The 19,792-nt window shown below is 61.8% G+C and overlaps 1 protein-coding gene and 2 non-coding genes across 11 annotated transcripts; all 3 read left to right on the top strand.

Annotated features, from left to right (window-relative positions):
- The first annotated feature begins 304 nt into the window (after positions 1–304).
- EIF4G1 (eukaryotic translation initiation factor 4 gamma 1) lies at positions 305–18,949 on the top strand. Of its 9 annotated transcripts, none has more exons than XM_051781240.1 (35): positions 305–402; positions 1,460–1,520; positions 2,826–2,934; positions 3,032–3,118; positions 3,409–3,441; positions 4,044–4,064; positions 4,593–4,766; positions 5,123–5,222; positions 6,994–7,106; positions 8,146–8,238; positions 8,319–8,385; positions 8,749–9,630; positions 10,755–10,843; positions 11,052–11,238; positions 11,600–11,733; positions 12,004–12,123; positions 12,316–12,489; positions 12,569–12,766; positions 13,033–13,179; positions 13,274–13,510; positions 13,597–13,701; positions 14,100–14,253; positions 14,361–14,458; positions 14,557–14,659; positions 14,779–14,881; positions 15,507–15,763; positions 15,857–15,972; positions 16,131–16,303; positions 16,459–16,584; positions 16,668–16,749; positions 16,977–17,075; positions 17,196–17,330; positions 17,418–17,499; positions 17,579–17,719; positions 17,830–18,949. In XM_051781240.1, the coding sequence occupies exons 3-35, from the start codon at positions 2,860–2,862 to the stop codon at positions 18,009–18,011; spliced, it is 4,887 nt and encodes a 1,628-aa protein (XP_051637200.1). In that variant the 5' UTR covers positions 305–402; positions 1,460–1,520; positions 2,826–2,859; the 3' UTR covers positions 18,012–18,949. The 9 variants fall into 9 exon arrangements, with proteins under 9 accessions (XP_051637200.1, XP_051637199.1, XP_051637198.1 ...); XM_051781239.1 differs by having other exon boundaries at positions 11,986–12,123; positions 14,791–14,881; XM_051781238.1 differs by having other exon boundaries at positions 11,986–12,123.
- LOC127468884 (small nucleolar RNA SNORD66) lies at positions 10,889–10,965 on the top strand. The gene has a single exon (XR_007903716.1). It is a non-coding gene; the product is annotated as a small nucleolar RNA SNORD66 (small nucleolar RNA).
- On the top strand, positions 12,165–12,240 carry LOC127468885 (small nucleolar RNA SNORD66). The gene has a single exon (XR_007903717.1). It is a non-coding gene; the product is annotated as a small nucleolar RNA SNORD66 (small nucleolar RNA).
- Positions 18,950–19,792: the final 843 nt, after the last annotated feature.

The raw sequence follows: 19,792 nt of genomic DNA, 5'->3' as shown, positions 1-19,792 counted from the left end.
CGATGCCGGTTCCTGAGCGGCTGTAGGTCGCGGGTGGGTGCGGAGTCCTGGCGATGCCGGTATCACCCGGTCCCCATGTGACCCCGCACGGGGCGGGCGGGGGAGGGCCGGGGCGGTGGGCGTGGCCTGCAAGGAAGGGGCGCGGCCTAACCGGACCCTTCCCTCCTGTGGGGCGCGCGGACTGGCCCCGCCCCTCCACGTGACCCGGCGGCGCGCGGGGCGGGGGCGGTGCCGGGCGCGCCTCCGGGCGTGGCGGCCCCGCCCCCGCGCGCCCCTCCCCCGCGGCGGCGGCGGGCGCGCGGCCCCCCGGCCCCGCCCCCTGCGCGCGGCGCGGTTCCGGAAATGGTCGTGCTGCGCTGCGCTGCGGCTGCGTCGGGCCGCGCGCGCTGAAGGAGACTGAAGGTAACGGGCGGGGGCGGGGCGGGCGCGCGCCCCGCGGGGGGGGGGGGCGCGCGTGAGGGGGGGGGGCGCCGGTACCGGGGCCGCGCGCGCAGCCCCCCCCCCCCTTCCTCCCCTCCCGGGCCTCGCGCCGCCGGGCCCCGCCGCGCCGCCGCCACCACGTGGGTGCCGCCCCGCCGCCACCCCCCTCCTCTCCCACGCCCTGCCCCGTGCTCCGCTCCGTTGTTCCGCCCGGCGCCACTCGTCCCGGTGGTCCCGCCGTCCCGGTCATCCGGCGGCGGCGGCGCCTCTCCGCGCCCACGTGCCGGCCGGTGCGCCCCACCGCCGCCGCCACACACGTGTTCCCGGCGCCGCGCCCGCCTAGGCCCGGCGCTGCTGCCGCCGCCGCATGTGGTGCGAGCCCCGCCGCCCCCGCCGCGCCCGCCCGTGCCGCCGCCGGTGCCCGCGGGGCCGCGGCTGCGGCCGGCAGTGACACGTGTCCTTGGCAGAGGCCGCCGCCGCCGCGGGGGGGAGCGGGACCGCCAGATGCCGCACCGGGCCCCGCGCCGCGCCCTCCCGCCGCCGCGACGGTGGTGCCGCCGCCCCGGGACGGAGTCGGCGGTTCGGCCGCCGCCTCGGCCTGGGGGCGAGGCCGGGCTCAGGCCTGGCGGGGCTGGCCGCTCCCGGGCCGCCACCGCGGCCTGTCCCGGCCCTGCCGCCGACGATCCCCGCCTTGTGTCCCCCCGTGCGCCCCCGCCCCCCGCAGCGCCGCTCCTGGCCCCCCGCTCGAGCCGGGCCGTGCCGCCCCGGGCCCCCCTCGGGCAGGGACCCCCCGCCCCGCCGGCAGGCCCAGCGCAGGCCGCGGCCTGGCCGCTCCCGGCGCGGGGGAGGCGGCGGCGGCTCCTCCTGTTACAAACCCCCGCGGCGGTTCCCTGTTGTACCCCCGGGACTGGATTCTTCTCTTCCGGCACCGCCGGGCTGGTTGGGGCCAGGGCAGTGCGGGGCCGGGGCCGGGCTCCCCCAACGGGGCCCGGGCTGAGCTCTGTCTCTCTCTCTCTCTCCGCTCTTTCCTCTCTCCCAGTCAGTCGGATGAACGGTCTCTGCAGGCCCGCTCAGCCGGCCCAGGTTTTTCCCGCGGGGGGGTGAGTATCCTGCTCGCTCCGAGTTGTCAGGGGCTGGGGAGACCAGGTCTGGCTGTCCCTGGGTGTCCTTGTCTACTGTGGGACATTCTGCACCCTCTCTTCTGGAATGAGTGGTCTCAAGGCCAAGCTAAGCTGTCTCAGGGATGGGCTGTCTGTGCCAGGCCCCTTCTGGTTCTCAGTGAGAAAGGGCCTGGGGGGAACACCAGGAGGTGAAACGCAGCCTCTGCCACCTCCTGAAACCCTGGCAGGGCCAATCTCCACTGCGGGTTCCGCTCGTGGAACCCCTGTGGTGGGGTGGCACCCCCATAAGAACAGGCCGGGGGGGATCGGGGTGCCCAATGTCCCGGTGTCGGTGGGACGTGCCTGGCAGTGCCCGCAGCGGGGCTGGGGGCCGGCAGTGCTGACGCGTCCAGGCGTCAGGTTACAGGAGGCACCACGGCTGTTCCCTCGGGTGCCCGGCCGGCAGCAGGCTTGTTGAGTGCCATGGGGTGCACGAGACCCCTGGCAGGGTGCAGGATGGAGGGTACTGCCTCTCTTTCCTGCCCCGGCGGCCTTTGCACTGGGGCGGGGAGAGCAGCACTGGCTGCCGAGTCCTTCCTGGGACAGTCAGGAGGGTGTCCGGGCTGCCCGTGTACCGGCAGTGGCGGGGGGCTGCAGGCTCCCCCGGGCAAAGCAGTGGCCTGGAGTGTCAGGGGTGGGGGGGCATGAGGGAGCTGCTCCCTGCCCTCCCTGGTAGGCGTTTGTGGTGTGTGCTGGGGACCTGGCGCCACCAGCAGGAACAGGTTTGGCCGGCCAGGGGAAGCATTTAGTAGGTCAGCCGGGGTGGAGCTGGGCACGGCTGACGCCGGGGTGCCGCCGGCCCACCCAGCCCCCTGGAGTTGGTGGTGGCCTGGGTGCTGGTGCCAGATCTACCTGGGCGCTGGTGCCAGATCTACCTGGGCACTGGTGCCCACTTGTGTGGGGGGCCCAGCCGGGCTTTGTGGTGTCACCTTGGGTGGGTCAGTCCTGCTGGTGGGCATGGCTGGGTTTGGGGCATGATGGCGGGCTCTGCTCTGCAGGCTGTGAGGACCTACCTGGGCTCAGTGACCTGGCAGTGCCACCCCCTTCCTCCCTGTGGCCCAGTGGGGCAGGAAGGGATGGCTGGGGGTCTGTGCCTTGGTGGGATGCTATCTGTGGGACATGGCTGGTGCCTGGCTTTATGCTGGTAGGGCTGGAGATGTGCAGTTCTCAGGGCTTACCTGGACAGGGGACAGATACCAGGGTGCTGCCACCTCCAGCTTATGCCCACTGTCCCTGTCCCTGCAGATAGCGAGGGGATCCTTATGCACAACCCCATGAAATGAACAAAGCTCCACAGCCCACAGGAGGAGCCCCAACAGCCCCACACCCTGCCCCTTCTCCCGGACTGCCGCAGGTAACTGTCCCTTTTGGGGATGAGGGACCCAGCTTTGCCTCACCAGTTGGTGCCAGGGGCAATGGTGCCATCTCCTTTCCTCCCTTCCTCCTTCCAGCCGACATTCCCACCTAGTCAGACGGCACCTGTGGTTTTTAACCCGGCACCGACCTCACAAATGAATACGCCTTCTCAGCCGCGCCAGGTAAGGGTTTTGCGCCCCATCGGAGGGGGTGATAAGGGGTATCCAGCAGCTTTCTGCCTCCTGGCCGAGTAGCGCTCACTACTACAGAGCCCAGGAGCTCTGTGGTGCCCCTCGGGGCTGGCGTGTACCTGCGAAGGGGGAGTGCGCCCACGATCCGGATCACAACCACTACCTGAGGACTTCCTGGCCCTGGGGTGGGTGGGCAGTCGCCTCCAACGGGGGTGCCCACCGAGTGACTGCTCTTCTCTCCTTCCTCCCCTGCCCCAAACCTCCCTCTCCTCCTCTCTCAGTTTCCAGCAGGGCCTCGGGCTATTCACCAGCAGGTACTAACCCGCTTCCCTTGCCCTGCATGCTGAACACCCTGCCCTGACACTGCACAGAAACACCATCCTGGGCCTGAAGGGACTGGGGAGCATGTGAGGACCCCAGAGCTGGGCAACAGGCTTGTCTGGGGAAAGTGGGGGACACCTCTTTAATTTTGGGTTGGTTTTTCTGCAGTGTCTCTCCAGTTCCCTCCTTGCATGAAGCCTGCAGCATGTGGCTGTGCCTGTGCTAACTCCAGCCCAGGCTGTGCCCTTCATCCTCCTTCTTCTGTCTGTGCCTTTCATCCTCCTCTTCCTCCCCACTTTGCTTGGTCTCCCAGAGCCCTGCAGTGCTCTGCGAGGCTCTGGACCTCCATCACCCCTCTTGTGTGGAGGAGCTGCTGGGGACAGATCTGGTGACATCCTTGGCTATGCTGTCTGGGAGCCCCTCAGACCCTTCCCTGCCCCTTGGGAGGTCCCTACAGGGGACCTCAGTGGGTTTGGGATGTGGGCAAAGGGCTCCTTGGCTGCCTGTCCTCTCCTTTGCTAGCCTGGTCCCAGTGCCGGTAACTCCTGTCTCTCTCTTTCCCCTTTTCTCACTGTATGCGTGCGCTTGCTAACAGGGAGGATTCAGGTCTCTTCAGGTAATGCTTTCTCCTTGCCCCGGGGGGTGTGTGTGCGGACCCTTACCCATTCGTCGCTGGGCTGGAGCTGCTGCTCCCGGGGATGCTCCGGCCTGGCAAACAGGCCGGGTCGGGATGAACGGCATTGGCCGGGGTGGGAATAGCCAGCTCCACATGCTGTCTGGCTCCGGCACGGTGGGACTACAGGTCCCAGCATCCTCCGCGAGCGCCAGGAACCGGTGCGGAGCACGCCGGGACCCGCCGCCGCCGAGCTGCGTGCGGCCGTGGCCGGCCCCGGGCGCTGGAGCTGCCGGCCCCCGGCGGGCCGGGCCGGGGCTGCACCGGGCATGAGCTGGGTCGGGTGGGCCCAGGCAGCCCCGCAGGTGCGTGGGGACAGGATGGTGCTGGGGTGGGGGGGCGACTTTGGGGCATGCGGAGGGGGGGCTGCATCCCGGCGGGGTAGGGGGGTGGTGTCTCCCCTCCGTGTGTGGCGGTGCCAGATGGAGGTGCCGGTGCTCCCGCTGACACTGCACCCCATCTCTCCCCAAGCATTTCTACCAGAACAGGGCGCAGCCTCCCGCCAGTGCGTCCCGCGTGCAGAGTAACACAACGGCTCGGCCCGGCCCTCCTGCCCATGTGTATCCGGCTGCTTCCCAGGTGATGATGATACCCTCCCAGATATCCTACACACCTTCCCAAGGAGCCTATTACATTCCCGGACAGGTGAGGGCCATGTTCTGGGCTCTGTGGGAGGGGGCTGGGATGGGCACTGGTGGGAAGTGTTGCCTGGGATTGGAGCCCAGGTCTGTTTTCAGAGGGTGCAAGTGGTCCCCCAGGCTCTCTGAGCACCCACGAATTTGAGAAGGGTGATGCTGGCTCTGTAGAGAGGCCGCAGGCAGCACTGGTCCCCTCCCCAGCAGCTCCCCTGAGGCACTTGGTGTGCACTTTGCTTGTATCCTGCTCCCTGCCCTGGTGCCCATCTAGTTCACAGGCAGGTGTGGGGTTACGTCATTGGTTTGGGGGTATGTCTGTGCCCTGCAGGGGACGTAACTGACCTTTCTTTTTCTTCCCCATTGCAGGGTCGCTCCACATACGTTGTCCCGACCCAACAGTACCCGGTCCAACCTGGCGCCCCTAGTTTTTACCCTGGAGCCAGCCCCACAGAGTTCGGGACTTACGGTACAGACAGAGGGGTTGCTCTGCTCCCTGGTGCTCTTCCAGTCCCAGCACTTTCCCCTTTTTTTACTCCCCTGCCTCTGGTCTCTTTTCATCCACCTGAGCTTGGGAGCTGAACACAGACCCCTGTACTTTTGCCAGCTCACTGTGGCCCAACTTTGTGACTCCATTGCAGGCTGTTTTGGGGGGTAGGGAGTATTGCTTGTCTCCCAACAGCACATCGTGTCCTACCGGTCCATTCACCCCCGCCCTTTTCCAAATCCGGGCTGATTAATGTTTAACTCTCCTGGTGGAGGGCTGGGGCAGACTTTATCCCCTGCTCCCCCTTGCTTACTGTCAAGGTGGTGAGCAGTTCAGTGCTTGCTGACCACCCTTGGCTCCTGCTCCCCAGGATCTGAGCTGGGGTGCTCCATGCCTGCCCTCTCCTGGTGCTGGGGAGTGCAGTGTGAGCAGCCCCTCCTTCTTCCCCCCGCTCGCATGTGGCCACCCGGGCCGTGACTATATTTAGGCTTGGTCGGTCCTGGGAGGCCTGGCAGACACAGAAATGTGAGCTGAGGCCTCCGGCCTGGCCCCGGCACAGCAGGAAAGCATAATCGGGGCAGAGATGGGCTTCTCCTGAGCCAGGTACGTGCCCAGCCTCCCTCCCTCTTGCCCTGGGGCTCGGCCAGCACCTCTGAGGAGGGAGGTGGCCCCTGGCAGTGCTTGGCTCCCATGCTTGGGCCAGGGCACAGCTGCACCTTTGTGCACAGCCCTAGGTGTCTGTATGAGGTTTCAGGATGGATTTGCCTCCCCGTCTCTGCTTTGGGGCTGCTGTGCCTCTTCCCAGGGGAGCTGGTAGCAGCTTGCCCCTTGCCCACAGGACTGCGTGGGTGACTTGGCATGGTTTGCCCCTTGATGGATGAGTCAGGTTGTCCCTCCTTTCTCTTGTCTGGTCCCCAGGGCTGGGCAGCTCAGGGTCTCCCTTCTTCTCCCTGTGCCTGGCCCATCCCAGTGTGTGAGGCCCATCCAGTGCCCCTATGTCCTCCCTGAGCAGAGGGAGGGTCCCCGAGTCAGGGATAAGGCAGTCACCAGGGCACCATGAGTGACTTTCACGGTTAGTGCAGTGGGGAAGGCACCTTAGCTGAAGGGAACCAGGACCTAGTTGTGCCTATCCCACCACACCTGTATCCTTGTGGCACTGCTCTGGGGTGATGCTCATGGATGGCCTGGCAGGAGCGGAGTGCTTCTCCAGGGCTGTGCCAGCCCTGGATGGGGTCCAGCTCTGCCTCTGGTCCCCAGCACGGCTCCCTTGTCTGGGCTGGGCTCGCCAGGGGCTCCAGCTGCACTGGGAACCCGAGCCCCTCTGCCTGGGTGTGAATGGAGGGTGTGGATGGGGCTGCGTGGTGCCGCCCTCGGGCTGGTGCTGGCCCTGGGGAGATAAGGGTGCCGGCAGCAAGGAGGCTGCCTGTGGAGCCAGGACACCCGTACCTGTCATGGCCGAGTGTCCAGGCAGGGCTCTTGGTGGCGAGGAGCCGGTGGGCACGGCGGGCGCCCGCGGGGCCTGGCTGGGCGTGGGGGCGGCGCAGGGACGCTCTCTGCTTCACAGGGAAGGAATTCGGTCAGGCCTGTCAGGCGGGTTGGGATGATCCAGGCCGGATGCGATGGGGGTTCACTGCAGAGCGGCAAGAGCTCCCCAGGCTCCTGGCAGACCCCTGTGTTTGGGAGATCAGAGAGGCCCCAGGACGGGCTTGGAGGGTCTGGGTTGGCTGGTTTGACACTCTCTCCTCTCCTCCAGCGGGTGCGTATTACCCGGCGCAGGGGGTGCAGCAGTTCTCGGCGGGGGTCCCCACTGCCCAGGTCATTGTGAGCCAGCAGCCACCGATCCCCCCAAAACGAGAGCGCAAGACGGTAAGGAGCCATCTGCCTCCAGGCATGGGGGGGGCTTGTGTGCAGGAGGGGGTACTGTGCCAGCCCCATGTGCTGGCAGTGTGTAGTATGGGATGCAGTGCAGCACGCCAGGGAAGGGGGGCGGCACAGGGCTGTGCCCGCAAAGGCTGGGGGGCTTAGTGAGGGAACTGGGGTGCACAGTGGGTGCCGGCGACCTTGGCCGTCCCGGCGGGCAGCGTTGTGCTGAGTCATGGCTCCCAGGAGGGCGGGGGTGCCGCGGCTGCCAACTGCTGTCTGCTCCCGGAGATGCCGGCGCTTGGAGGCCTCGCACGGGGCCTATTTATAGCGGGGAGCCGGGTGGCTGCCGGCATGGCCCCACGCCGGGGGGCGGGGGGTGCTGCTGGGAAGGGGAGTGCTGGCATTTCCTCATCAGAAAGGGGTTGAGATCTGCACTTGGTGTACTGGGAGCAGGTCGTGTTTACAAGGTGGGGAGAGCAGGGTGCCTGCCTACACTGTGCCACCCACCATAGTCCTAGCCAGACTCACATGTCACCCCCACTCACACTGCAACAGGGTGCCCTGTAGCTCGGGCTGCACCCGTGGCAGGCACTGGGCCAGTGAGACTGTGTGCTTATGGTCTGTGCCTGGGATGGCATGGAACTTGCTGTGATTTCTGTGTGCTGAGGCTGGTCTCCTATGTTGTCCCTGAAGTGGAAGGAGGTCCCTGCAGTCCCTGTGCCAGCACAGTGATGCCTTGGGATCCCTTGACATCTGGAGATGGACACTGGCCTGGGGATGTGGTGCTGGCTCCAACTGCCTGGCGTGATGGCTTGCAAGGCACTGGGACAGGCCAGTGTCTGTGGGACACTGTGCCCTGTGGTGAGGGGATGTGGCACCCACTCGTCCCCAAGCTGTGCGTGGCTGGGGCAGGCACTGGACTGAATGAACCTCTCCTCTCCCTTTGGATAAGGGAGTGTTGGGCTCAGGGAAAGGGGGTGGCTCGAGTGCTGTGTCCCCACCCTGCCAACAGCTTCCCCTCTCTACCCTGACCCTTGGACAGATCCGGATACGAGACCCCAACCAAGGTGGCAAAGACATTACTGAAGAAATTATGTCTGGAGCAAGGACCTCATCCACCCCCACCCCTCCACAGGTAAGGGTACCCTCCAACTCCCTAACTGGGGCAGCAGGAAGTGCATGCAGCCTATTCAACTCCCTCTTTGCCCCCACCAGGCTGGAAGCGGTTTAGAGCCCCAGGCCAACGGAGAGACCCCCCATGTAGCAGTTATTGTCCGGCCCGGTAAGTGCCTGTGCCAGGGCTGGGTGTGCCAGCTGGCATGGCTGCTGCCAGGCTCCCTAGAGCTGGCACTGTGGGGTGTGACATGCCAGCCCTGCTCTTCCTTGGTTCTTCTGGGACTTGTGGGGTCAAATGCTTTCCCTACATACCTGAGACCTCTGTCCCCGTGTTGGGTCCAGGAGAGTTTATGGGGGATGTGTGCTCATCTCAGCAGCCCCCCTGGGCACTGGAGGACACCTGTTCTCATCACCCATTTGTGATATGGCTTGGCACATCTGTCCCTACTCCTGTAGACAGAGGGATCTGGGGAGGAGTACAGGGTGAGCAGAGGATCAGAGCCCCCCATTAATGCCACCCACCTTGCAGATGACCGCCCGAAGCCCGCGCTGGTGGTGAGCAAGCCTGTCTCCCTGGAGCCCAGCAAGTCGGCCTCCCCGTCGCCTCCCCCTCCCCTCATTCCCGAGGTGGAGCCCGTGGTGCTCTCGGCTGTGACGCTGGTGCCAATGGAGCCTCCCGTGGACACGGACACAAAAGCGGAGCAGGGCGAGGCGCCACCTGACCCGCAAAAGACGTTTAGCGCCATCACTACAGTGCCAGGGCCTGCGGAGCTGCCCCTCGTACCCGCGCCCAACATGGACACGGTGGCTGTGGAGGAGGAGGAGGAGGAGGAAGAGGAGGTTGTTATTCCCCTCCCGGAGCCCACCCCGCAGGAGCCTGTGCCCCCCGAGGTGCCGCCGGTGCCCGTTGTTCCCCCCATGCCAGCCGTGCCCATGGTGCCGGCTGCGCCGTCACCACCGCCCATTGTACCACAGGCCCCCGAAGCACCCGCCAAACCCGCATCCCCCAGCCCCCCACCGCCCCGGGAAGAGCCCTGCCCTGAGCCCACTGCTGAGGCCAACGGGGTCTTGGAGGAGGTGCCTGAGCCGGTCCCTGAGGCACCTGTGTGCCAGCCGGTGCCAGTCCCTGAGCCGGTGCCCACGCCCACCCTGGACTCCCCCATCGCCCAGCCCGAAGAGCTGCCCCTGCCCAATGGGGTGGAGGGCACTGGCAAAGTGGAGCCGAGTGAGGAGCAGCCCGAGTCGGATGTCAGCCCCATCTCAGAACCTGAGGAGCCGGCCCAGCCCAGCACACCTGCCTCCCCCCAGGCAGAGGAGGAGGAGGAAGAGAGTGAAGGCCCTGGTGAGGCCCAGGAGCGAAGCTCGAGTCCGGCTCCTGCCCCTTCGCAGACCTCGGAGGCGACTGCTCGAGGTTGGCAATGCTGGGCTGGGGTGTGTGGGGCTGTGGGGTGCCCCAGTGAGGTGTTGGGTGATGGGGGCCATCACATGGGTGTGGTGCTAGGCATGGGGTATGTGGAGAGTGTTGGAGAACGGGATGGGGTTGGGGACACGAGACATGGAGGTATGGGATGCTGATGGGGACAGAGTGCCTGTGGATGGTGACATGGGGAGTACATCCACATGGAGGAGGATGGAGTGGGTATAGAGAGTGTGTGGGGTGCCATGGGGAATGGAAGTGTGTTTTATGGGATGACTTATGCAGAGCTGTAGGGTAGGTGTATCAGGGTTGTATCTGAGGACTATCCCCAGCCATTTGAGGACACAGGGAGGTGGAGGATTGGCAGGGAAGATGTGGGGCACCCTGTGTAGGGTTATGTAAGTACACAGGAGTGCCTGGGGAAAGTGGGGTGCTCTGGAGGTGTGCTGGGGTGAAGATATTTCTTTAAGCACCCTGCACAGGAATGTTGGGGTTTCAGCGGGGTGATGGGAAAGATGGGTGCACAGGATGTATTTATATGGAGTGCTCTATGCAGGGATACAGCAGGGGCTATAAGAGGGCAACCTGAGAGCAGGTGTGCTTCTGGGGAACACATTTATATGGACTGGTGTACTGGGGTGCCAGGGAGAGGAGTGTATATGGGGGCAGACGTGGTGTGTATGGGAGTGTCCACATAAAAGCTGCTCTGTGGTGGGGTGTGGGTGTCTGTAGGGATCCCTGAGGAGGACGGAGAGCACTGCGCTAGGGAAGTGGTGTGGATGGGAGGCTTTGAAAAAGGACAGGGTGAATCGGGATGCAGCATCTGGATGGGGAGAGGTGTGAGATATGTCTGTACAGGTATATTCTGGGATGCCTGCTTGGGGAGTGGGCTACCTTGGTGGGATGTGTGTAGGATTTGCAAGGCTGCAGATACCGAGGTGAGTGCACTGTGTTTGGGGGTGGAGGCTGTGCTGGGGTGGCAGGGCCACATCCCTGTGGCCCCATCATGAAGCTCACCTGGTGTTACTGGGGCTTTGATGGTGACACAGTAACTGGTGTCAGGGTACCTGGGGGATTGGGAGGGTTCCTGTCTTTCACTTCCCCATTTCTCCTCCCAGTCGCCGTGTCGGTGCCAAAGAAGAAGCGAAGGATGAAGGAGTTGAACAAGAAGGAGGCAGTAGGTGATCTGCTGGATGCCTTTAAAGAGGTGAGTATCCCAGGGGTGTCCAGGGATCACCCTGTGTTCCATCTCCTCCTGTGATGAACTCTACTTTGTGCCATCGTGTCTGGGCCACTGATGCTCTGTGATGGTAATGAGGATCTGAGGCGGGGCCGACACCAAGGAGTGGGGTGGAGAGGGCAGGACCAGACTCCTGAGGTGACTGCTGTCCCTGTCCCTCTCCTTCCCAATGCAGTCTCAGACTGGTGACAGTGCCTCGGAGGCGGAGAACAAGCCCCCCACGTCCACCCCTGCCAGTGAAGCAGAGGACGCGGCTCCTGCCCGTCCACAGGAAGAGTCAGAGGAGACGTGGGAGGAGAAGGAGGACAAGCTGGCCCCGGAGAAGGGCAAGGCTGCCGGCCAGAAGTATGGCTACAAGGAAGGTGAGTTGTGCCTTGGCACAGGCCTCTGCTGGAAACCACCACCTCTGGATCCAGTGGTGGGGAGGGTGGGGGTGGCATGTCCTAAACCTGCCATTTTCCTCCCGTCTTGTCCTCAAGCTTGACATGGAGTGGGGGCCAGAGGCCCCAGCATGAGGGTCCTGGCAGGAGGCAGGGAGCTGGTAGCATCAGGCTTTCTAAGCAAGCAGTGTAATTTTCATGGTGTACCAGGCTGGAGCAGCTCTGTGGTTGTCTACATCCCACCTCGCTGGTCCCTGTGTGGGCCTGGATTTGCCACAACTCAGGGTGGAGGAGGATATGGGACAGACCACATCAGGGTGTCCCTCTTGTTCCCCCACTGCAGAGCAATGGAAGCCACTGAACCCTGAGGAGAAGAAGCGATATGACCGAGAGTTCCTGCTGGGCTTCCAGTTCATCTTTGCCAGCATGCAGAAACCTGAGGGGCTGCCCCAGATCACAGATGTGGTGCTGGACAAGGTCGGTGCGGCCCTGGAAATTGGGGAAGCATGGGTGGTGGAGAGGTAGGGGTCTGGCTCCTCTTTGAGCCTTGTCAAGGCAGAGCAGGGACTTACCTGCTGTGCTCAGGGTCCTGTTGTAGCACATGCAATCACCCTTGAGCCTGGGTTTTATGGGTGGAGGCACCTCTGGGGCCTTCTTTCCAGTTCCTTGTCCCGGCACTGAGGCTGGGGGATGGATCCGTCCCGCTCCTCTGCCCCCGGGCATCCTCAGCCGTGTGTACCTTCGCAGGCCAACAAGACCCCACTACGGGCACTCGACCCCATCCGCCTCAGTGGCATGAACTGCAGCCCTGACTTCACCCCCTCCTTCGCCAACCTTGGCCGACCTGTCATGGGCAACCGGGGCCTGGTGAGTATCTCATCACTTCACTCATGCTGTCCTGCTTCACCTCTCTGTGATGATCAAGCTTTCGAGCCGCTGTGTCTGGGCCACTGATGTCCATGATGGAGCTGAGGATCTGAGCGGGCAGATTAAGGACTCACCAGGACCCAGCCCAGCTGGTCCCAGAACAAAGAGCTGAGTTTCTTCTCCCTGTGTCAGCCCTCAGGGTTGGGTCCTCGCCGCTCCCAGCAGAGCCAGAGGAAGGAACCCCGCAAAATCATTGCTACTGTGTCTCTCAATGAGGATGTCAAGCTGAACAAGGCTGAAAAGGCCTGGAAACCCAGCAGCAAACGTGCTTCCGAGGAGGAGGATCCTGAGAACATCAAGACGCAGGTGGGAGCTGGGGCGGGTGGGCAGTGAGAGAGCAGGGAAGGAACGTGCCTGGCTCTTGCTGATCCTGTTGTCCTTGCAGGAACTGCTCCGTCGTGTCCGCAGCATCCTCAACAAGCTGACACCCCAGATGTTCCAGCAGCTGATGAAGCAGGTGATGGAGTTGTCCATCGACACGGAGGAGCGGCTCAAGGGTGTCATCGACCTCGTCTTCGAGAAAGCCATCTCGGAGCCAAACTTCTCTGTTGCCTATGCTAATATGTGCCGTTGCCTTATGGGGGTGAGCAGAAGCTGGGGGGTCTCCTGCTGAACAGGCAGAAGTTTGTTCATTTTTCTAAGCCTCAGCTGAGCTCAGCAGTTTGCAGGTCCTTCTGTGTGGGATGGGGAAATGGATGTGTGGATGGAGGACCAAGTTCAGAGTCTTAGCAGAGCATCACAAAGTTGTAGGGTGGCTTTTCCCTTGTTTGAGCAGTACCAACTTAGCTAGTCAACTTTTGGGGGAGACAGAGCTCATGCTCCTTGTCTGGGTCGTACTTCTCCCTGCAGCTTAAAGTGCCCACAACAGACAAGCCCACAGTGACTGTGAACTTCCGCAAGCTGCTGCTCAACCGCTGCCAGAAGGAGTTTGAGAAGGACAAGGATGACGACGAGATCTTTGAGAAGCGGCAGAAAGAGATGGACGATGCCAGTGCTGTGAGTTAGGGTGGGAGGCTGCAGCTGAGGGCTGATGTGGGTGTCCTTGGGGTGGCTCTGGGCACTAAACTGTCCTGCTGTGCTTTTCTTGCAGCCCGAGGAGAAGGCCCGCATGAAGGATGAGCTGGAGGAGGCGCGGGACAAGGCCCGACGACGATCTCTGGGCAACATCAAGTTCATTGGAGAGCTCTTCAAACTGAAGATGTTGACGGAGGCCATCATGCATGACTGTGTAGTGAAGCTGCTCAAAAACCATGATGAGGAGTCTCTAGAGTGCCTTTGCCGCCTACTTACGACCATTGGCAAGGACTTGGACTTTGAGAAAGCCAAGGTAGTCCCTGCCCTGCCCTGCCCTGCCTTGCCTTGCCCTGCCCTTGCCTTTGGGAAGGATATGACCCTGGCTCTGTCCCTCTATAGCCCAGGATGGACCAGTACTTCAATCAGATGGAGAAGATCATCAAAGAGAAAAAGACATCATCCCGAATCCGTTTCATGCTGCAGGATGTCATTGACCTCAGACGGGTAAGGTGCATGGAATGCTGTTGCCTGGGGACTGTCCTCTGTCCCCTGCTTGGTCCCATGGAGCTGCTGGTCTGTGTCCTCTGGGTACCAGCAATCCGTGTGTCCCTGGGAGGGGAGAGGGGTATGTAAGTTGTGGCCAGCCCCAGAGACACCATGCTAGCCCCAGCCCTTGGTTATCATGGTAGTGGTAGTGGGCACACAGTAATCGGCGGCTGTTTAATGCAGGGGGGCTCCAGAAACTGAGCCCTTTTGTGCCAAAAGCTGCCACAGCACATGGAGAATGGTGATGGCTGAGGCAGGAACCAGCCTGAGACTTTGAGGGTGGGAAGGGGGGATGTCACTGCCTCCCTTCACCAGCCACCTCAGTGCCCTCTTCCCTTCTTCCCTGCCATCTGCAGAATAGCTGGGTGCCTCGGCGAGGAGACCAGGGCCCCAAAACCATCGATCAGATCCACAAAGAAGCAGAGATGGAGGAGCATCGGGAACACATCAAAGTGCAGCAGCTCATGTCGAAGGACAAGAGGAGAGGACCCCCTGGGCCATCCTCTGGTGGTGAGTGCCTGGGCTCAGGGGCACCTGAGGCTACCAGGGGTGAGTTTCATTCACTGGGCACTGCTGGATACAGGGCTGCACCTTACAACTGTTCCTCTTGTGCCCAGGGCGCAGTAGCTTGGTCGCAGACGATGGCTGGAACACGGTGCCCATCAGCAAGGGCAATCGGCCCATCGACACCAGCCGGCTAACAAAGATCACCAAGGTGAGGCGGGAGGTGTGGTGTGGCAGCCGAGGCGACTGCCTGGCCTGGATGCTGCCTTGGTGTGGGGTTCAGGGCTGACTCTCTCTCTCCACCTGCAGCCTGGATCCATTGACTCCAACAACCAGCTCTTTGCGCCGGGTGGGCGGCTGAGCTGGGGCAAAGGCAGCAGCGGAGGGTCTGGCGCAAAGCCCGCAGATTCAGGTAGACAGCATGGGACTGGCTGGGTGCTGTGGGATGAGGTGGGAGAGGGCATCCTTCCCCCGGCAGTTCCTGTACCGGGGAGGTGCTAAACTCTGAGACTTCCCTCTTTTCACACCCAGCATCTGATTCAGGGCGACCAGCCACGAGCACCTTGAACCGCTTCTCAGCGCTCCAGCAGTCGATGCCTGCCGAGAGCTCGGAGTCCCGCCGTGTGGTGCAGAGGTGAGGGGCGAGCCCTGCCTTGGTGGGTGGGCATGTGGGGAAGAACCCTGAAATTGAGCTGTTGTCAGTCAGCATGTAGGCAAGTTATGGTGTCTTGACTGGAATAATCCCCTGTGGCAAGATGGGGCCTTGAGGGGGCTTGGAGTCAGTGGTGAGTCCTTGTGGCAAGGAAGGTTGACCCCACCTTGGGTTTCCTCCCTATGGTTTGGCACTTGGGAGACCACATCTGGGTACTGGGTCTGCCTGGGAGTCCTGAGACCAGATGAACATTGATGGACTGGAGGGAATCCTGTGGAGGCTGGTGTATGAGGTCCCCAGAGAGAGCTGGAGTTTGGATTTGTTCAGGAGAAGAGGAAAATGGGGTTTTCTCTGCAGTTTGCAGCAGGAGGAAGGTGTGGGCAGGACGAGGCCAGGCAGTGCTCAGCCATGGCAGTGGACAGAGTGAAAGGCAAAGGGCGTGAGTTGGAACGGGAGAAAGGGAAAAGTATTTTCCCCCAAGAAATGATCAAGTGCTAAAAGAGGTGGGGACTGGAGTGGGACAGCCTTACTTGCAGAGCTCTGCAGTATTGGGTCAGGGAGGGTGGTGACAGGCTCTTCACATTGTGTGCATCTTTCTCCCACTCAGGAGCAGCTCCAGCCGTGACAGGTCAGAGAAGGCTGGGGAGAGAGGGGACCGGGAGTCACGTTCGGAGAAGGGCAGCGACCGTCTGGAGCGTCCCGACCGGGGAGAACGGGCAGACAGGAACAGGTCTACCATCACCAAGAGGAGCTTCAGCAAAGAGACGGAGGACAGAAGTCGAGAACGGGAGAAGCAGGGCGGCCCTGAGGCTGTGCGCAAGGCTGCCAGCATGACGGAGGAACGGGACCGAAGCCGAGAGACCAGTGAGCTGGGGAGCAGCAACATCCCAGGGTCTGGCTGTGGCCTGTGGCTCTGCCTGTCCCAGGAGGTGCCTGATCCTTGATCTCTCCTTGCAGTTAAGCAAGAGCCAGCACCTCCTGCAGCATCCACCAAGCCTGCGCTGTCGGAAGAGGAGCTGGAGAAGAAATCCAAGGCGATCATAGAGGAATACCTGCACATTAATGACATGAAGGTGAGAGGATGGAGTGGCCAAACACAACACCATCTGGTCCCCCTGACATGCAATATGCTTCCCTACATGGCATGGGCAGGGTGCTGGTGGTGGCTGGATGCAGAAGAGGGGAGTCAGAGCTGGCTGTGGGGCAGTACTGATCCACCTTTTCCCTGCAGGAGGCTCTACAGTGTGTGCAGGAGCTGGGCAGCCCCTCCTCGCTCTACATCTTTGTGCAGAATGGCATTGAGTCGACACTGGAGAGGAGCACCATCTCCCGTGAGCACATGGGGGCCTTGCTGTGCCAGCTGGTGAAGGCAGGCACGCTCTCCAAGGAGCAGTACTACAAAGGGTGAGGGGCCATGGCAGCCTGGTCCTAGGCTAGTATTTGCCTGGCTTTGAAATTGGCCCTGCCTTGAACAGGGCTCAGCACTGAGAACTCCCGAGGTCCCGCCTAGCCGAGGGCACAGGGACTGCTGGATCCCAACAGCTCCCTCTTCTCTGCAGGCTGCGGGAGATCTTGGAGATTGCAGAGGACATGGAGATTGACATCCCGCACATCTGGCTGTACCTGGCTGAGCTCATCACCCCCATCCTGCAAGAGGAAGGCATCCCTATGGAGGAGTTGTTCAGGTGAGGGCTGTGTTCCTCAGCAGGGCTGGCATGGCAGGACTCCTCGTGACAAGTAGCTCAGCCAGGTTTCTTGTGCCCCACAGGGAAATCACAAAGCCCCTGGTGCCCATTGGGAAGGCCACCACGCTGCTTGTTGAGGTGCTGGGCTTGTTGTGCAAGGGCATGGTAAGTTCACGGGGCTCACGTGACTGCCGGTTGCTGCCTTGGGGACTGGCAGCCTGCCTGGGGGCCAGGTGACCATGTAGGGATTGAGCCCCCCTGCCATCAGAGGGGATGATGCGTGGCATCCCTTGCAATGTCTGGGTCATGGGGGTGGTGTGGCCAAGCTGCAGTATCTTTCTTCCTGGAGATGGGAAGGCATGGTGTGCTGATGCTTACTGTCTGTCCCACAGAGCCAGAAGACAGCAGGCAAGCTGTGGCGGGATGGGGGCCTGAGCTGGAAGGAATTCCTGCCTGAGGACCAGGATGTCAACAAATTTGTCACAGAGCAGGTGGGAGCTTGGTGGTGGTGAGGGACGGAGGTGGGCTGTCAGGGGACCCTGAAGGACCCTTCTGGGAGTGTGGTGCTCCCCTGTGATGCCTTTAACAGCTCTCTCTGCCTGCTTCCCTAGAAATTGGAGTACACGATGGGGGACAGCTCAGATACACCGAGCCGCAAGGAGCTGACCTCAGAGGAGCTGTGCAAGCAAATGGACAAACTGCTGAAGGAGAACCCGAACAACCAAAGAATACACGACTGGATTGAGGTGCGGATGTGGGTGCAGTGCTGTGTGTCTGGGGGCTCCCTCCCGGCTCCCTCTCCAGCTCACGGTCCTCTGCCCTCCCCCCTCCAGGCCAACCTGAGCGAGCAGCAGGTCTCGTCCAACACGTTTATCAGGGCCCTGATGACGTCTGTGTGCCACTCGGCCATTGTCTGTGAGTACCAGGGTGCGGCAGGAGTTGGGGGGGCTTCCCCTGTTCCCACTGCCTCCCTCTCACGCCCCATCTCCCGTAGTCGAGAACCCATACCGCGTAGACACCATGGTCATCCGCAACCAAGCCAAGCTGCTGCAGAAGTACCTACGGGATGAACAGAAGGAGCTCCAGGCGCTCTACGCCCTGCAAGCCTTGGTGGTGAAGTTGGACCAGCCTCCCAGTGAGTGTGGGATGCGGGTGGGCTGAGAAGGGGGGTGGCAGGTGTGTCCCCACCCCAGCAGGCTGGGTGGTGGCTGGAGAATGGCAGAGGTCCCCCTTTGTCCCCCCCAGACCTGCTGCGGATGTTCTTTGATGCCCTCTACGATGAGGACGTCATCAAGGAGGAGGCTTTCTACAAGTGGGAGTCCAGCAAGGACCCAGCAGAGCAGCAGGGCAAAGGGGTAGCTCTCAAATCGGTGACAGCCTTTTTCACCTGGCTCCGTGAAGCTGAGGATGAGTCGGACAACAACTGAGCAGCTGTAAGGAGGAGGAGGAGAAAGCGGGGAGAGAGAGTGGGGCACCCTGGGGAGTGACTCCATCCCCTCCCACCCATGGACTTGCTGATACCAGGGCTGAGGGACCTGCTGTGCCTCCTGCAGCCTCCTTCTCTCTTTCAGTTCTCTCCTTCCTTCCTCTGTCCTGGTTCTGTTTGTGAGGCCTGTATTAGTTTGTCATGATGATAATAAACGGATGCTGACAGAGGCGGTAGCTGCCATGGGTCCCCTTGGGGACCCTCCTTACCCCCCTCCCAGCACAGGCACACTGGGTCTCTGGGAGTGGGGCAGAGCACCCCTGGACTCATGTCATAGAGAGGGGGGATAGGATGGGGACATAACTCTCCCCTCCTCTTCCTCCTCCTCTTTCTCCTCCCCCCTTCTTGCTGAAATATAGAGATTATATATATATGAACATATTAAATTTGGTTTGGGGACAGGAGCGTGATTTCTCCCCCTCCCCTGTCCTCTTTCTATTCCTCCATCACTGCCTGGACCTCCCCCTCTATGGTTTTTAAATTTTAAATATAAATCATTCCCCCCCAGCTCCTGCTCTGATACCTGGGGAGGGTGTCGGGAACTGGGCGGGGGGGGGGGGGCGGCCCCTTCTCTCTGGGCCAGGCTGAGTCCCCTCCAACACCCCAAAAGCCCCCATCCTCCTCCCAAACGTTTAAGGCCACAATTGGGCAAGTGACAGGGCGGCCCCCCCATCCGCGTCCCCTGTATTTATAGAGCGCCGGATGTGATGAGCCGCATGTGTAATTATTAAAACAAGGATTCAATTACTGGTCACGTGAATTTGTAAATAATTTTTTTTTTGCCTTTTTTTTTTTTTTTTTCTTTATGGAGTATTTAATTGAAGATTTAAAGGCATCTTTTCACCTTAAAACTGGAAATAAAAGAACATTGCTAAATAATGCCCCGTGTGCCGCTGTTGCCACCCCTCCACCCCGTCCCATGTTGCTTGTGCCTGGGCTGGTGTGGGGTGCCAGCCTCAAGCATGGGCAGGGACCAGTCTCCCCTGTCACCCCAGGGCAGATGGTAGGTACCCCCCCATTCCAGGCCTGGGAGGGTGGCAAGGGGGTTGGATATGCCTGCAGCCAGGCCCCCTGGACTCCCCTCACTGGCTCTGCCTGGCACAGGGTGTCCCGTGGTGGAGCAGGCAACCTTGCCAGCAGCTTGGCTGTGGAGCAGAGTCCTGATTGTCCTGAAGTCTCCCTTTTCCCACAGGCACAAGTGGCAGAACCTGTGTGGTCTCCTCGGGGTAGGAGATGGGAGATGTGTGCCAGATTCCCCCTACACTTTCCCATGTGGGAGGACATTTTTCTCTCAGCCCCCTCCTGCCTTGTCTTGCAGTTGGAGTGGAGATGGGGCAAAGCTGGGCCCTGCTGGAGGTACCCTGTGGGGTGTCCCTGTTGGGGACAGAGGCTGGTCTTTTCTGCCTTGGGCTGCCTCTTGCTGAGTCACCCTGGCTGTGGCCCAGAGGGTACAGAATAATTAACCAGAGGCTGTTCCCCAGATTAGAGGCTGATCTGTCTGAGCTGCAGCCCTGGCAGCACTGATGCTGGGAAGCAGTTGGCAGGGAAAGGCCTGGGGCCAGGGACTGGCCAGGAGCTCCCCCTGACTGGGAGTGAGTGAGTAAGGAGGGAGCCCTTTGAGCGATTTTGGGTAACCTGCTTGCCAAAGGGAGGGCAGCACCCTGGCAATGTCCTCCTGTGCCAGGCAAAAGGTACCGCAGCATTAATTGCCATCAGTAGGTT

This window comes from Manacus candei, unplaced genomic scaffold (assembly GCF_025592945.1).
Source record: "Manacus candei isolate 608988 ecotype Guabito, Panama unplaced genomic scaffold, ASM2559294v1 h1tg000015l, whole genome shotgun sequence".
Classification (NCBI taxonomy): Eukaryota; Metazoa; Chordata; class Aves; order Passeriformes; family Pipridae; genus Manacus; species Manacus candei.
Note: the sequence above shows the minus strand (reverse complement) of the source record. Positions and strands in the feature narration are given on the sequence as shown.

Excerpts from the sequence above, each read along its gene's own strand:
- EIF4G1 (XM_051781238.1), top strand. The coding sequence starts at position 2,860 with ATGAACAAAGCTCCACAGCCCACAGGAGGAGCCCCAACAGCCCCACAC. Across the intron at positions 8,239-8,318 it reads CCACCCCCACCCCTCCACAG|GCTGGAAGCGGTTTAGAGCC; the intron begins GTAAGGGTACCC and ends TGCCCCCACCAG. Across the intron at positions 17,076-17,195 it reads ACAAATTTGTCACAGAGCAG|AAATTGGAGTACACGATGGG; the intron begins GTGGGAGCTTGG and ends CTGCTTCCCTAG.